We start from the raw sequence: 14,628 nt of genomic DNA, 5'->3' as shown, positions 1-14,628 counted from the left end.
TAGTGCAACAAAGTCAGTGGTCGGACGGCTGCTAGTAGAGGGCAAAGCAAAGGCCAACCAGCTCCGGCCGGGCCAGCGGCGAACGCGCTGGAAAACTATTTATAAATTACGCGGATTCGAACTGCGAACCCACGCGTGTAGTCCCAAATTTCCAGCACGGCAGCGGTACAGATCCAGATCGCGCACGACAAACGGACGGGCTACTGCTCGCGTGCGCGCTTCGCACGCATCGTCTTCCATCCCCCCCCCCCCCCCCCCCCCCCCCTCTCTACTGTACTACTCGTAGCAGTATAAAATACTGGCCAGTGCTCCGAGCTCCATACCATCGCGATCTCCACCCATCATCCGTCGCCGTCGCAGCCCCGCCCCTAAAATAGTCCCGCGCCCCTCGCAGCCGCCACCCGCCATCCGCCCCCCTCCTCTCTCCCAGCGCAGCCGTACTGAGGTCACTCTCCCTCCCTCCCTCTCGGCCGATTTACTCCCTCCTCGGCTGCCCTGCCCTCCCCTGTTTGAGGCAATGGCGGCGGCGGCGGTGAACGGCGGGGGCGGGGAGAACAAGGCGGCGTTCGCGCGGATCTACGACGCGCTCAAGGCGGAGCTGCTCAGGGACCCCGCCTTCGAGTACACGGAGTCGTCGCGCCAGTGGATCGACCGCGTAATGCTCCCTCCCTCCCTCCCTCCTCCTCTGCTTCCGCTTTCCTCGGCGTTTCGTCCCGCTGGCTCCAGCTCCTTCTTCCTTGCTGGGTTCTGCTGGGGTTTGCTGCTGTTAAGATTTGACTCAGCTGGATCAGCTGGCGCGAGATCGGCTCCTTGATGGGCGGGAGCGCAATCAATTTGGCTTGCTAGTACTACTATTAGTGCGTTGGTTTGCTGCCCAAGGCTGAATCAGCAATTAATTTGGCTTAGTACCCATAGACGTCGGTTTGCTGCGGGAGGCTGGATCGTATTTAGCAAGTAGAGAAACGGAAATCTGAAGCTCCTGCACAGTTAATAAGTAGAATTAAATGTTTTCCAATTGCAAGTGATCTGCTGGAGGGCCGTTCTAGGTTAAGAGGAAGATGGTGCTCACAAGTTGCTATTAGTATAGTCAAAATTTGAAGGGCAGAATGTCAAATACGTAGCAATCGTTTCTGTTTGATTCGAATTCTTCAAAGTGGATTATCATACTGTTATTAAAACAGAGCATGCGTAGTCATTATTTACTTCTATGTGTGGAGATCCATTTCCCTGTCATTAATGTGTAGGCATGATGTTGGATCTTGCATGCTGTATTTACTTTTTATGTTAAAACTCTCAGTAAGATACTCCAGACAGAGACTGGATGAACAATAATCTTCTTATTAGTTCAGTTCTGCTATTTTTAACGCATTGTGCCTTTATCTTCTTTTTCGGAGCAGATGCTGGACTACAATGTACTGGGAGGTGGGGAGATGAATTCGAGCTACAGGTTTTCTTCTCAAGTGGTACTACAAGAAGCTACCGCGTTTCTAACCCATTGTTGTTGCTAATGACAGGAAAGTGCAACCGTGGGCTCTCCGTGGTCGACAGCTATAAGCTGTTGAAAGGCGTCGATGTTCTTACTGAGGAGGAGATGTTTCTTGCCTCCACTCTCGGTTGGTGCATTGAATGGGTAATTCCTCGTCTCTCAGTGTTGCTCCGGTGAATTTGAACCAACCAAAATTGCCCCCCTTAAGATTTGCTGCTGTCTGTGTAGCTTCAAGCCTTCTTTCTTGTGCTCGATGATATCATGGACGACTCCCACACTCGACGTGGGCAGCCTTGTTGGTTTAGGGTGTCTCAGGTTAGTGAAAACTAAATTGCCCTTTCCAGCTACAGTGTTCAAAAAACTCATTTGTCTTCATTCAAGAACATTCTGTAGTCCCTTCTTCCCAATTTTACAAATAAACTTATCCCTAATGCTGCCCTTTTCTGATAAACTAGGTTGGCTTGATTGCTGTAAATGATGGGATTCTCCTTCGCAACCATATTTCGAGAATGCTTCGGCTCCACTTTAAGAAGAAGCCTTACTATGCCGATCTCCTTGATTTATTCAACGAGGTAAGTAAATATTATGCTGAGGAAACATGTGCAGTCTGAACTTGTGGATCATTACAGGTGGTGATTACCTTGTCATGTTTTTCCAGGTTGAGTTCAAGACAGCTTCTGGTCAAATGCTGGACCTTATTACAACCCACGAGGGAGAAAAAGATCTAACGAAATATAACATTGGAGTGTAAGTTAATGTTGTGCCAACTCTGAGACAAACTTCTTTAGCATGCTTCATCGCGCATAAATTTAGGAGCACAAGTCTTCTTTTGTTGTCTGATATTTCTTGGTAATAATCGATGTGTGATATACCCTTTGTTTATTGTTAATATGAAGCTCTGATAATTTTGCAGCCACCGCCGAATTGTTCAATTCAAGACAGCCTACTATTCATTTTATCTGCCGGTAAAATGATCATTCCATGTTTTCTTTTATCTTCTCTGTACACATCTCTGTTCTGGCAATTGATACTGATTCAACTGGTGCTGATCTGCTGCTTTATGAAAGGTTGCATGTGCGCTGCTACTCTCCGGCGAGAGTTTGGAGAACTACAGTGCTGTAGAGAACATACTTGTTGAGATGGGAACTTACTTCCAAGTTCAGGTAACTCCTCTTTTTGCTACACATTATGATATGAATCTTTTGGCTGCGACCACCATTAGTCTACTTAGCATAAATATACATTTTCTGATTACAGGATGATTATCTAGACTGTTATGGTGATCCTGAATTTATTGGCAAGGTTAGTGCATTACTGCATGTGCCTGTTTCAAAATGAATGGCAATCGTTATATTGTTGATATGTTCTATTTAGCTCTTGCAATTTGATCAATGTTGAGTCTTACCATAGATTGGCACCGACATTGAAGATTACAAGTGCTCCTGGCTAGTTGTCCAAGCTCTTGAGCGTGCTGATGAGAGCCAAAAGAGCATTCTATTTGTGAGTCACCTTTGCACTACTTTGCCCTTCGTGATAATATGGAGGCTGTCACTGAACAGTTAATGCTTCTACAGGAAAACTATGGAAAGAAAGATCCAGCATGCGTGGCAAAAGTGAAGGATCTCTACAAAGAACTTAACCTTGAGGTTTGTCTTAACTCTTAATCCTGTTATATTTATATGTGGACTGTAATGGATTTAGTAGAACTATGAATCAGAGTATAACGCATCAATCCATTTCATTCACTTAAGCATGTTTAGTTTTGATAACATGCCCACAGGAAATGTTTTACTAAGTATTCATCAAATTATTCCTCGTATCTTTGAAAACCAAAACTTCATTTGGAAAACTCCCTGCTGGGCCTGTCAAAATAATCTACCTGTGTCTTATAATAAGAGCTACTGGATTCTCATAGTCAGCAAATATAATTGTCTACTGATGAAAACTTCTTGCTGGAGCGGTCAAAATAATATCGTGTCTCATATAATAAGAGCTACTGGCATTCTCATACTCTGCAAAATATGGCATTGTCTAACCACTGGTTTGACTATTATGTATTGCAGGCGGTATTCCATGAGTACGAGAGCGAGAGCTACAAGAAGCTGATTGCTGATATCGAAGCCCAGCCGAGCGTTGCCGTTCAGAAGGTTCTGAAGTCCTTCTTGCACAAGATCTACATGAGGCAGAAGTAGGGGGTGTCTCTTGGGCAGGAAATATGTTCCATTGTGGCATGTTTGATAGATGACCAGTGGTGTTGATTTTATGGTTTAGTGCTTCATGTTGTATGTTGCGCCTTGCTGCTCCCAGTAATAATAATGATGCAAGGCGCTATTTTGGGTTTGATGGACCGCTTTGGTGTAGACGACTGATGGTTCTGTAATGTGCACCCTGCCCTTTCGTTTGGTCTCTTCTTGTATTGTTGCATTAGAGAAGTTAGCAGGTGTATTCCCATGGCAGTTCTTCAAGCTACTGCTAATGAAAATCATCAGTGCCAAAATAGACATGAAATCAGGTGGATGTAAGATGAGCGCTTGGGATTACTTACCCCAAGGCGCACATGATTGAATATCCAACCATTAAGAGAACCTCCTCCAGGATACTGAAAACTTCTACAAGGTGAAGCTGCTGTAATTGTTCTGATATCTTTTAAAAGTTTTACAGTCAGGATTATCAACACCTTTTAAAAGCCAGCAGTGATTTAAATCATCTGCTTTTCTAAGAATATAAAGTTAGCAATGGTTTAAATCAGCGGCTTTTCTGAGAATAACAAGGTGTCTAACAAGGTGACACGAAGGATCAGGTTCCCACATAATGACTCAGCAAAACAAAGAGAAGGTTATGCCCTCATCTTCTTTGGGTGATAATGAATATCAGGAATCTGAGAGCTTTAGCGACATAAGGAGGACAGCTTATGATATTCTCAGCAAAAGTCTACCCTGTTCCAGCAACAAAAGAATATCGAACAAGTTCCCTGATTCTCCAAGACAAATGCATTAAGATAGCACAGGGGAAGAATCCAGGGTGATTTTATGTACGATGATGGAACCACAAGAGAACATAATGGGCAAGCGTGCAATATTATATACGTACTTGAGAAATAAAGGGAGCACTTCAATACATGCTACAGGGAACCAACATCACTGTTTCCACATATATGGTAATAAAGCAAGTGATACTTCACACATAGTACCTGTCCTGTCAAGGAAAGAACATGATACAAGCCTTTTGTTAAGTTAGTGTATTCCGCGTTCCATCTTCCTTTTCAAGGAGCTAACTCGAACTGGACTCGTTGGGAATCCAGAAAGTTAGTGCGGTTGATGCAGTTGCGAACATAGCTCGACGAGGGGCCCATTTCAAAGCAGTGATAGGACCAATATGACTGTTCCAACAGGCAATCTGCAACAGGAAAAAAAATTAAGCCAACAAAACACAGGGCTGTGATCAAAGTTTAAGAAAGTGGTACCTACCTCCTGTACTGTATTGATGTTCCAAGCATGCAAGGTACCATCACCAGAGCCTGCAACATCAATGTGTATGTTATTTTCAGCAACAGCTTTTGCCACGCAGCCTGGTCAGTGTTTTTTCTAAAGCATTCTAGCAAATTTGACATTTCCAAGTTTCACTTTCAGCAATAGTGCTCCAGAAGTGAGAATGGGAAGCATACCACCATATCAGATGTATTATCATCGCTATGATCTTTTAACTTTTTACTTGGCGTGAAAGCAGTATATAAAACTATAACTACAAGTGCCTCTCTAATGCTGATAAAACAGCTACACACAAGTTCAAGGTGAAAAATATATTGATGAATCTTATAAGCTCTCTTCCCAAATTAAAAGGCGACAAGTAGAAAAGAAGTGAGACTGAGATGATATTTCACGCTAAGGCTTAATTACAGGTCAACATGTGGGTAAGTTTAGAGGTAGTATGCATCAGAATATCCTAAGGATGATGCACGAAAAAACTGAATAATACCTGAAATTACATATTGACCATCTGGAGTGAAAGCAGCTTCAGTTGCTATGTTGCGAGATGGCTCCAAACTGAAGCCACACTTCTGCAAAATAACAGACAAAGATGAGTTAATATGTTATGTTGTTAATGATAAGATATAGGAAAATATGCACTTTACAGCTCGATATCTGAAGCAAAACTCTGCAATTATAGCGCCAACTGACCTTCTCCCCTCCATATGCATCCAGAACATATATATGGTTGTTAGTTGTAGTCAAAAGCACAGACTTGCCATCGTTGCTGAATTTAATGTCAGACACTTCAGCCGTATCTCCACCAACCAAGAAAGTGTCAAATGGACCCTGAAAGTGGTTTCTTGCACAAGATTAAGAATTTCACATGCTTTCTAGATATATGACTTCCAGATTCAAGTTCAATACAGACCTTGTCATATGACCGAGAATCGAACAGCTTAATAGCACCTCCCTCCATTGCTACAGCAAAAACAAGTCCCTGCTGATCATATGCAACAGAAGGCCTACCACGCAGACGTAGTATACCCTGAATGCTAAACGTGTAAGCATGAAAAGCACTCAGAGGATAAATTGGTACTTTTCATCAACTAAATACAAAATATGCATATTGAAGTTATTTGTGATCAAATTAACAGATTCTGTGGCCAAACCTGACAAGCATTTACACGAAGATCCCATATTCTGACACTGTGATCAAGTGACCCCGACATAAAGCTATCATTGACAGGTGACATACATAGTGAAACAACCCTGAAATGACATAAAAAAGAATGCAGGCCTCAGCATCTGACCCTTGAAATAGTTGCTACAAACAAGAATCCAAGGAAAATTTGTTGAACCTGTCTTTGTGTCCTTTGAAATATCTCAAGCAACGGTTGTCATACAATGACAGGTAACGAAGTGATTCTCCTGACTCCACATTGTATCTTGATGAACATAATATGGAACTCGGATGATGAGTAAAACAGACACGGTCAGCACCATGTTTTTTATGATAAGTTGTCTTCGACAACCTAAAAAAATTCTAGCATTCGTCAATAATAGTCAATGACACAATTGCATGAAACAAAGCAAAATGCCGGCATCATGCAGGGTCGCATACAAAAAAGTTAAATCTGACAAAGAAAAACAAACAACTCTAGTAGGGAAAAAAAATAAGACCATGGCATACTGCAGCATAACCATGAACAAATACTCAGTACAAACAACACTAAATCATCTAAGTGGATCGTACTGACCAGCATGCTGTTGGAATTGATCTACGGCCCACTGGGATGGAAGGATAACGTAACATAAAGGGGAGGGCCACGAACCAACGTTCGTGCCCCTCGCCCCAAACTAAGGCGCCTTGATCAGGGGCGAACCAACGTTGTCTCGGCTGCCTGATCGCCAGGGCCATATAAAGAGAGGGGGGGGGGGGGGTACGTATGACCAGTTCGCATACAGTTTTCTGCTGCTCCCCACATCCCAAACCCCTAAACCGATCTAGGGGAGGCGCTGCTGCAACAGGAAGGCCATCTCCGACGGCACCAAACAGTGCCAGTGGCGTCCAGATGATCGCCGGTACCCGCGACCGACATCTTCACCGAGCCTATGTCACGCCTGCATCGAGCAGGCGCGGGACATCGCCCCACTAAGCCAATGGCTGCACCCATTGGCAATAAGGGACAGTTCTTTTCAGGCTTATGGATGGCTGCTAAAATAAGCTTTTAATTAGTAGGCTTCTTCTAGAGTAAAACTTTAGGTTGGGCTGCCAGAATAAGCTGGGTGGGGGCAGCTTATTTTGGCAGCCACCCATAAGCCCCAAAAGAACTGATCCTAAGTTCCTAATAATCTCTCTATTCAATCATGTTTAGGTGATCTAATGTCTACGCCTAACGATCCTATCACGTAATCGTAAAGAATTATGTCTAACATTAGTATCGGAATGATAGGAGCTAGGGTCCTACCGGGTCTCGACCGTAGGTTGTAGGGGTGAGAGGTGGGTTGGCGAGAGGTTGGGCGCGGCCGGCGGCGCGTCGGCGCCGTGATCGCGCGGGAGGAGGCGGCGGCGGTGGTGAGAGGCGGCTAGGGTTTTAGGGTTCCGGCTCCTAAGGGGAGCCGTGCAATAGTTATGACTTATTGCTTAATTCCAAAAGGTAGCCTTACATCTGTTTATATAATCCTTGATGCTAATAAAAATAAGATAAGTTGGGCTAAGCCCCTAACTAGACGCGCCCAACGGGCCTCCTCCGGCTATAAGTGACGCCGGTCATAACATCTGTCCCCGCCTGCGCAAACAGCTCGTCCTCGAGCTGGAAGTCTGGAAAGTGTTGGTGGAACTCGTCAAGCTGCTCCCAAGTGGTGTCCTCCTCCGGAAGGCCTTGCCACTGGATCAACAAGTGCCACACCCCGCGACGCTGCTGGACCTGCAACACCTTCGCCGGTCCTGGAAGAAGGCGCCCGTCGGAGGTCGGAGGAAGCACCGGCGTGGTCGCCGGCGGGTCCCCACGGAAGGGCTTCAGCAACCCCACATGGAAGACGTCATGGATGCGGGCACCGGCCGGAAGCTGAAGGCGGTAGGCAACCTTTCTGATGCGCTCCAGCACGGAAAATGGCCTGGCGTAGCAAGGACCCAGCTTGCGCTTCGCGCGCGGGTCGAGGGACTGCGTGGAGCGGTGAAGGAGGCGCAGCCACACCCAGTCGCCCACCGCGAACTCCGCCTCGCGGTGGTGGGCGTCGTAGTAGTGCTTGGACAGCTGCTGGGCCTGGAGAAGTCGTTGGTGCACCTCCGCAAGCATCTCATCCCGGCTGCGAAGAAGGTCGCCAGCCGCCTCCGTCTTCGCCGTCTCGGGGTCAACCGATAGGATGGGCGGGGGCGGTCAGCCATAGACCACCTCAAAAGGCGTGGCGCGTAGGGCGGAGTGGTATGAAGTGTTGTGGCAGTACTCCGCCCACGCGAGCCAGTCCACCCAAGCACGGGGACGATCACCTGTAACACAACGCAAATACATGGCAATCACCTTGTTGACCACCTCAGATTGACCGTCCGTCTGAGGATGGAAGGCTGTACTCAGGCGCAGCTTCACGCCCGCCATCCGAAAGAGATCGCGCCAGACATGCCCAGTGAACACCGGGTCCCGGTCGCTGACGATCGAAGAGGGGAACCCGTGTAGGCGGACGGTGCCGTCGAAGAAGGCACGCGCCACGGAGGCGGCAGTGTAGGGATGGCCGAGCGCGATGAAGTGTGCGTACTTGGAGAAGCGGTCGACCACCGTAAGGATGACGGACTAGCCGCCCACCTTGGGGAGGCCCTCGATGAAGTCCATGGAGATGTCGGCCCAAACCTGAGAGGGCACCTCCAGGGGCTGGAGCAGCCCGGCCGGTCGCAGCTTCTCCGTCTTGTTGCGCTGGCACGTCAGGCAAGACCGCACCCAATCGTGGACCAGGGCCCGGTCGCTGGGGATGTAGAAGTTGGCGCGGAGACGGTGGAGGGTCTTCTGCACGCCCTCATGGCCGGATGAGTGGGCCAGCAGCAGGACCTAGTGACGGAGGTCGCCGTGATCCGGCACGAAAAGTCGGCGCCCGTGCAGGAGCAAGCCATCTGCCAAGCACCATGGCTCCTCCAAGTCGCCAGCGTCGAGGCGCTGCCGAAGGAGCTGAGCGTCCGTAGCGTCCGCGGTGGCCCGGCGCATGTCCTCAATGAGGGCGAAGGAGGGCCCCGAACGGATGCAAAGGGCCGCCCCCGCGGGGTCGATGGCGTCCGAGTTGGGGTAGGCGTCGCAGCAGGACAGGGCATCAGCCACAGTGATGAGGCGCTAGGGTCCTACCGGGTCTCGACCGTAGGTTGTAGGGGCGAGAGGTGGGTTGGCGAGAGGTTGGGCGCGGTCGGCGACGCGTCAGCGCCGTGATTGCACGGGGCGAGGTGGCGGCGGTGGTGAGAGGCAGCTAGGGTTTTAGGGTTCCGGCTCCTAAGGGGAGTCGGGCAATAGTTATGATTTATTGCTTCAATGTGAGAGATCTGCAGTCTCAACATCGACTTCAATTCCATTAGCTACCTTAAGTTTTCTTGTCCCGTGAGTTATAATTTGGGTCATAACGAATCCCTACAAGGAGTTAGCAAAATGAGCAGTTGCAGTTGAATCAATCTACCATGACAATCAAGAGAAATCAACTTAAAGAGCTTCATCAACAAAAGTGATTTCATCAATATCTTTTTTGTTGAGCCATTTGAGAAAGTCTGGGCAATCCCTCTTAATATGTCCTGGGTGTTTGGAAAAGATGCAAAGTCTCTCTCCATCAACATTCGTAGCATTAACATTAGAGAGGGTTGGAGGAGCAGAACGAGAGCAACTTGAACAGAGAGGCGAACAAAAGGACCATGTTTTTCATGTGAACTCTGCAAAGAGAGAGAATGAAACCATGGCAATCATAAGCTCAACAAAAAGCAAGTCTTCAAGAAAGATGAGCCAAAGCCCAAGGATGTAAAGAGCCAAGTTGCTCTCGTTTGGCTCCTCCAGCTCCCTCTAATGTTAATGCTACGAATATTGATGGAGAGAGACTGCAACTTCTGCAAACACCCAGAACATGTTAAGAGGGATTGTCTGGGCTTCTCAAATGGCTAACAAAAAAGGTATTGATGAAATAACTTTTGATGATGAAATGATTTATGTTGATTTCTCTAGAATGTCATGGTGGATTGATTCAGGTGCAACTGCTCATGTTGCTAACTCCATGTAGGGATTCGTTACGACCGAAATTATAACTCAAGCGGCAAGAAAACTTAAGGTAGCTGATGGAATTGAAGTCGATGTTGAAATTGCAGGATCCCTCACATTGGAGCTTCACATCAGCTACAGGCTTCAATGAAATAATGGTCTTTATGTATCTAGTTAAGTAGGAATTTAGTTTCTGTTTCTTGCGTGGATGATGACATGTATGGATGCATGTTTGGCAACGAACAATTCATTTTAAATCAGTGTAATAAAAATGTTGGCCTCAGCGGCAGATGAGGCAAATTATACATGTTATTCCTTAATTATTATTTTTACGTATGTGAGTGATGAATGGAAGATGAGAAGAGATGGAAAGGTGTCAGTAATTCTTCAAAATTATGGCACCATCGTTTGGGCCACATTACGAGGGGGGAATGGAACGCTCTGATACCAATGTTAAGACATAATTCTTTACGATAGAATGTTTGGCCTAGACATTAGATCACCTAAACATGATTAAACATAGAGGTAGATTAGGAACTTTATTACCAAGTTCCGAACTGTGAATGGACTCATTATTTAACACCTGGTGAACCTCACCAAAATGGCGTGGCTGAGCGTCGCAATCACACCCTTATGGATATGGTGTGAACCATGCTTAGCTGCTCAAGATCACCAGTGAACCTTTGGATGGGGGCATTAAAGCCAGTCGTGCATGTGCTAAATCTTGTTCAACTAAGTCAGCAACGGGCACACCTTATGAGATGTGGACAAGAAACCAAGCTCAAATTACTTGCGTGTGTGGGGCTGCCCCTGCTAAAGCTAAAGTATGAATCCACAAATTTAAAAGTAGGCCCAAAGACAATTAGTTGATTTTTCATTGGGTAAGCTCATAGAGGAAAGGGTTGCCCATGTCATACCACCAAGTTTGTGGACATCGGGCAAGCGGTGTTTTTGAGGATAATGTAGTCACAAAGGCTAGGGCAATTGATCTGAGGAGAAGCAGGTGTATGTTCTATCCCCAATTATCCAAGAGAATTTTGTCCCTAGGCGTAATATGCACGAGACACCTACTAGTGATCCTGAAGCATGATGAGGTTTCTCAATCTACTGATGATCCTCAACCTGGTGTTAATCCTCGTCCTCCCCGTGCAAGAAGAAATGTACAAAGTAATGAGCCCGTGAGAAGATCACAAGGGAAAGGAACCATCCCAAGCGACTTTGTCACTTACATGAGTGAGGATGTAAATGACATAGGGAAGGTAGAACATCTGGTCTCATATAAGGAAGCCACTGAAAGTGAAAACTCGTCCAAATGGTTGGTTGCCATGAAAGACGAGATGAAGTCTATGAGTTCAAATGATGTTTGGGACTTGGTAGAAGTTCTGATGGAGCAAAAAGGCAAGCTGCAAGTGAGTCTGAAAAACCAAATATGATACCAAAGGGGACGTCAAAAGGTTCTAACTTCAAAGCAAGACTTGTAGCAAAAGGTTTCGCACAAAGAGAATGATCTATTATAATGAGACCTTCTCACATGTGCCATCTAAAGATTCTTTCAGAATTTTCATGGCACTTGCAGCTCATTATGATTTAGAGCTACATCAAATGGATGTCAAGACATCATTCTTGAACGAAGATGTGTACATGACATGACCGGAAGGTTTTGCCATGGAAGGAAAAAACACATGGCAGATCATTTAAAGAAATCCATTTATGGCTGGAAGCAAACTTCTTGACAATGGTACCTCAAGTTCGATAAGATTATTAGAACTTCCGGTCTAAAAGAAAATGAAGTGGACATCTGCACTTCTGGTTTAAATAAAAGAAAATGAAGTGGACATCTGCATATATGTTATATTCAATGTTCCAAAGCTCGGCCAGTTAATCAGTTAATCGCTATTCGGACCCGTTCCGATATGAAAAGGCCTTTGATTCATTAACTGGTAGGGGCAGTTTATCAGTCTGACAAACCGATTTATCGGCTGTCAGGCTGAATTATCGGTTGGCCGATAAACTGTCAGGCACTTTTTTGGCCAAGGCAACAGCAAGGTAAACCCCTCTCCTCTGTTATGTACCACACTCCTACTGCTGCTGTTCTGCACTTGTGTTCTTGCTGCTGTTGTGCTCTCCTTTGGAACATTGGTGTTGCTGCTGTGCTGAATATGGTACCAGTTAATTCAGTTAATAGGGCCCTAGTTAACCTATTAAGCCTAGGATGTATAGATATGGCCCTGGTTAACCTACCGATAAATGGGTTACTAATATATTCAGCTAATAGGGTGATTCACCGATTTATCCATACTCAGCACCCGACCAATATGGTACCAGTTACCGATATTCTGAACATTGATAAATTTAAAGGCCACAAAGAAAGTATTGTGTTACGTGCAAGGCACTAAAGATTTCATGCTTACGTATAGAAGGTCTGATAAAGTGGAAGTTGTTGGTTATTCATACGCTGATTTTGTCGGGTGTGTGGTTAGTAAGAAATCCCTGAACCACTAACATTATACTGCGATAATGAACTCGTAGTTTTCTATACGAGCAACAGCAAGTTAAGTGTTGCTGCCAAGCACATTGACAAACAGTATCATGTTGTGAAAGATAGAATCCATGATCAAACTATTTATGTTAAGCATATTAGTACGACAAGTATGCTTGCGGATCCGCTCACTAAAAGCTTAACACCCACTATTTTTCATGAGCATGTAGCCGGCATGGCATTATGGGAAGCCTTCCGATCCTAGAATTATGGGACCGTTAACATGAACTACTCCCAATAAGTAATGTTTTTCCATTTCAAAACAGGATGCGTACTATAAGTATTGAGGTTCAATGACATTTCATTGGTTGTTGTGACACCTTACTTTCATATATTATTCCTATGGACAATGGGCAAAAGTAGTTGAGCATAACGAACAAGGAGGGGAATGTTGGAATTGATCTATGAGACTACGGCCCACTGGGATGGAAGGATAACGTAACGTAAAGGGGCGGAGCCATGGACCAACGTTTGTGCCCCTGCAGATCTACCTCTCTGTTTAATCATATTTTTGGGATCTAATGCCTAGGCCTAAAGATCCTATCATGTAATCCTACAGAATTATGTCTAACACATGCAACATCAGATTACTAGGGGTTTGCATCACAAATAGTCAATGGCCTAATGCTGTTGTACTCCTACTTGTGAAGCAAATCACCATAAATTTTATTACTAACATAATCACAGGGGCATCACTGCTAGACACCACTAAGATCAAAGTAGCACATTACCGGTATCCCCAAACAGCAGAACCCAGCACTGCCACTCAAATCTATAGGCCAACAATCAAAATGCAGTAGATCCCAGACACTTCCCGCCCACATGATGTGACCTCTCTAGCACACCGAGGTTCAGTTAACACGGACAGAAGCACTAACAGAGCAGATGTAAACCCAAGCGGGGGCGGCGGACTCACGTGGCGCTGGTGGTGTTGTATAGGCGAATGGAGTCGTCCTCGCTGGAGGTGACGAGGAGGTCCTCCTTGCGGTGGAAATCGAGGCAGCTTATCTTCCCGGCCTGCCAACGGATTCGCCGCGGCAGATTAGCGTGGGCAGAAGGAACAAACAGGGGGCGGGATGGGGGTGGGGTGGGGGGGGGGGGGGGGGGTAGGCAATGGAGCTCACGTAGTCGGTGAAGACCGCGCCGATGGCCATGCCGCGGACGACGCCGTCGTCCAGCTGCGGCAGCGTGGCCGCCATCCTCCGCGCCGCCGCCGCCGCCGCCCGCCCGCCTTTCGGATCTCGTGTTCTGGGTGATGGATGTTGGGTGGAGCTGGCCTGGCGCCGGTGACGTTGGGAGTGGTGGGGATTGCCGCGGCGCGTGGGAGAGGAGACGGAGGGGATGGAGATGAGGGGCGTGCGGCGTGGGAGCTCGAGGGGAGAAGAGAACCCGAGTCCGGAGCAAACTCTCTCTCGTCGGGGAGAAGAAGGGCCTGATGGGCCGGCCGGTCTCTCTGGTCTAGCCGAGCAGAAACGAAAACACGCACGAGTCCAAGTGTCCAACGACCTGGCGTGACTCAAAAAAAAAAATTGATCGCCCCTTGTCCACGGATATAAGAGCATCTACACCCGGAAGCAAAATCTCGGCCTTAAACATCCGCGGATGCGTCCGGCCAGTGACCGTGCTTGTCCGTTTTGAGCCGTGTTGTTTGCGATTCACGCATCGTACATAGTTTGATCGAAGGGTCTCTGATACATGTGTCGCGTTAGGACCATCCTGCAGTAGTGTTCTTCCGGGGGTGATTTCCGCCGCCGTTAAGGTTTTCACCTTCCCTCCCCGATCTCCCTCGGTAGTTTGATTCGGGCTGAACCAGGGGTGATCTCGCATCACCGCCCGGCCTTGATCTACTGTCAGGGCTGAGAAGGGAGCTAGAGTTCCCCACATTATCGCCTGATCTGAGTTTTCTTTCTCAGGCAA

General features: G+C 46.8%; 2 protein-coding genes across 2 annotated transcripts; one reads left to right on the top strand and one right to left on the bottom strand.

The window, feature by feature from the left end:
- The first annotated feature begins 202 nt into the window (after positions 1–202).
- LOC109745355 (farnesyl pyrophosphate synthase) lies at positions 203–3,893 on the top strand. The gene is made up of 12 exons (XM_020304471.4): positions 203–655; positions 1,398–1,422; positions 1,515–1,630; positions 1,715–1,801; positions 1,942–2,058; positions 2,145–2,233; positions 2,400–2,451; positions 2,554–2,649; positions 2,744–2,788; positions 2,897–2,986; positions 3,061–3,132; positions 3,550–3,893. The coding sequence occupies exons 1-12, from the start codon at positions 518–520 to the stop codon at positions 3,676–3,678; spliced, it is 1,056 nt and encodes a 351-aa protein (XP_020160060.1). The 5' UTR covers positions 203–517; the 3' UTR covers positions 3,679–3,893.
- Positions 3,894–4,544: 651 nt separating this feature from the next.
- On the bottom strand, positions 4,545–14,160 carry LOC109745361 (protein ANTHESIS POMOTING FACTOR 1). Its single transcript, XM_020304478.4, has 9 exons — positions 13,836–14,160; positions 13,628–13,728; positions 6,315–6,488; positions 6,126–6,225; positions 5,885–6,001; positions 5,665–5,802; positions 5,462–5,543; positions 4,954–5,003; positions 4,545–4,882 (listed from the first exon to the last, which is right to left on the bottom strand). Exons 1-9 carry the CDS (start codon positions 13,908–13,910, stop codon positions 4,757–4,759), a joined length of 963 nt encoding a protein of 320 aa, XP_020160067.1. The 5' UTR covers positions 13,911–14,160; the 3' UTR covers positions 4,545–4,756.
- Between the last annotated feature and the right edge of the window lie 468 nt (positions 14,161–14,628).

Source organism: Aegilops tauschii, chromosome 1, assembly GCF_002575655.3.
Source record: "Aegilops tauschii subsp. strangulata cultivar AL8/78 chromosome 1, Aet v6.0, whole genome shotgun sequence".
Classification (NCBI taxonomy): domain Eukaryota; kingdom Viridiplantae; phylum Streptophyta; class Magnoliopsida; order Poales; family Poaceae; genus Aegilops; species Aegilops tauschii.
This window is presented reverse-complemented; position numbering and strand designations above follow the sequence as displayed.

What these genes read in the sequence shown, in the direction of transcription:
- LOC109745355 (XM_020304471.4), top strand. Translation starts at nt 518, where the DNA reads ATGGCGGCGGCGGCGGTGAACGGCGGGGGCGGGGAGAACAAGGCGGCG. An exon ending in GGACTACAATGTACTGGGAG is followed by an intron (nt 1,423 to 1,514) that starts GTGGGGAGATGA and finishes TGCTAATGACAG; the next exon opens with GAAAGTGCAACCGTGGGCTC. An exon ending in ACGAAATATAACATTGGAGT is followed by an intron (nt 2,234 to 2,399) that starts GTAAGTTAATGT and finishes ATAATTTTGCAG; the next exon opens with CCACCGCCGAATTGTTCAAT.
- LOC109745361 (XM_020304478.4), bottom strand. Translation starts at nt 13,910, where the DNA reads ATGGCGGCCACGCTGCCGCAGCTGGACGACGGCGTCGTCCGCGGCATG. An exon ending in GCGCGGTCTTCACCGACTAC is followed by an intron (nt 13,729 to 13,835) that starts GTGAGCTCCATT and finishes ATCCGTTGGCAG; the next exon opens with GCCGGGAAGATAAGCTGCCT. An exon ending in TGGTCAATATGTAATTTCAG is followed by an intron (nt 5,004 to 5,461) that starts GTATTATTCAGT and finishes TTGATGTTGCAG; the next exon opens with GCTCTGGTGATGGTACCTTG.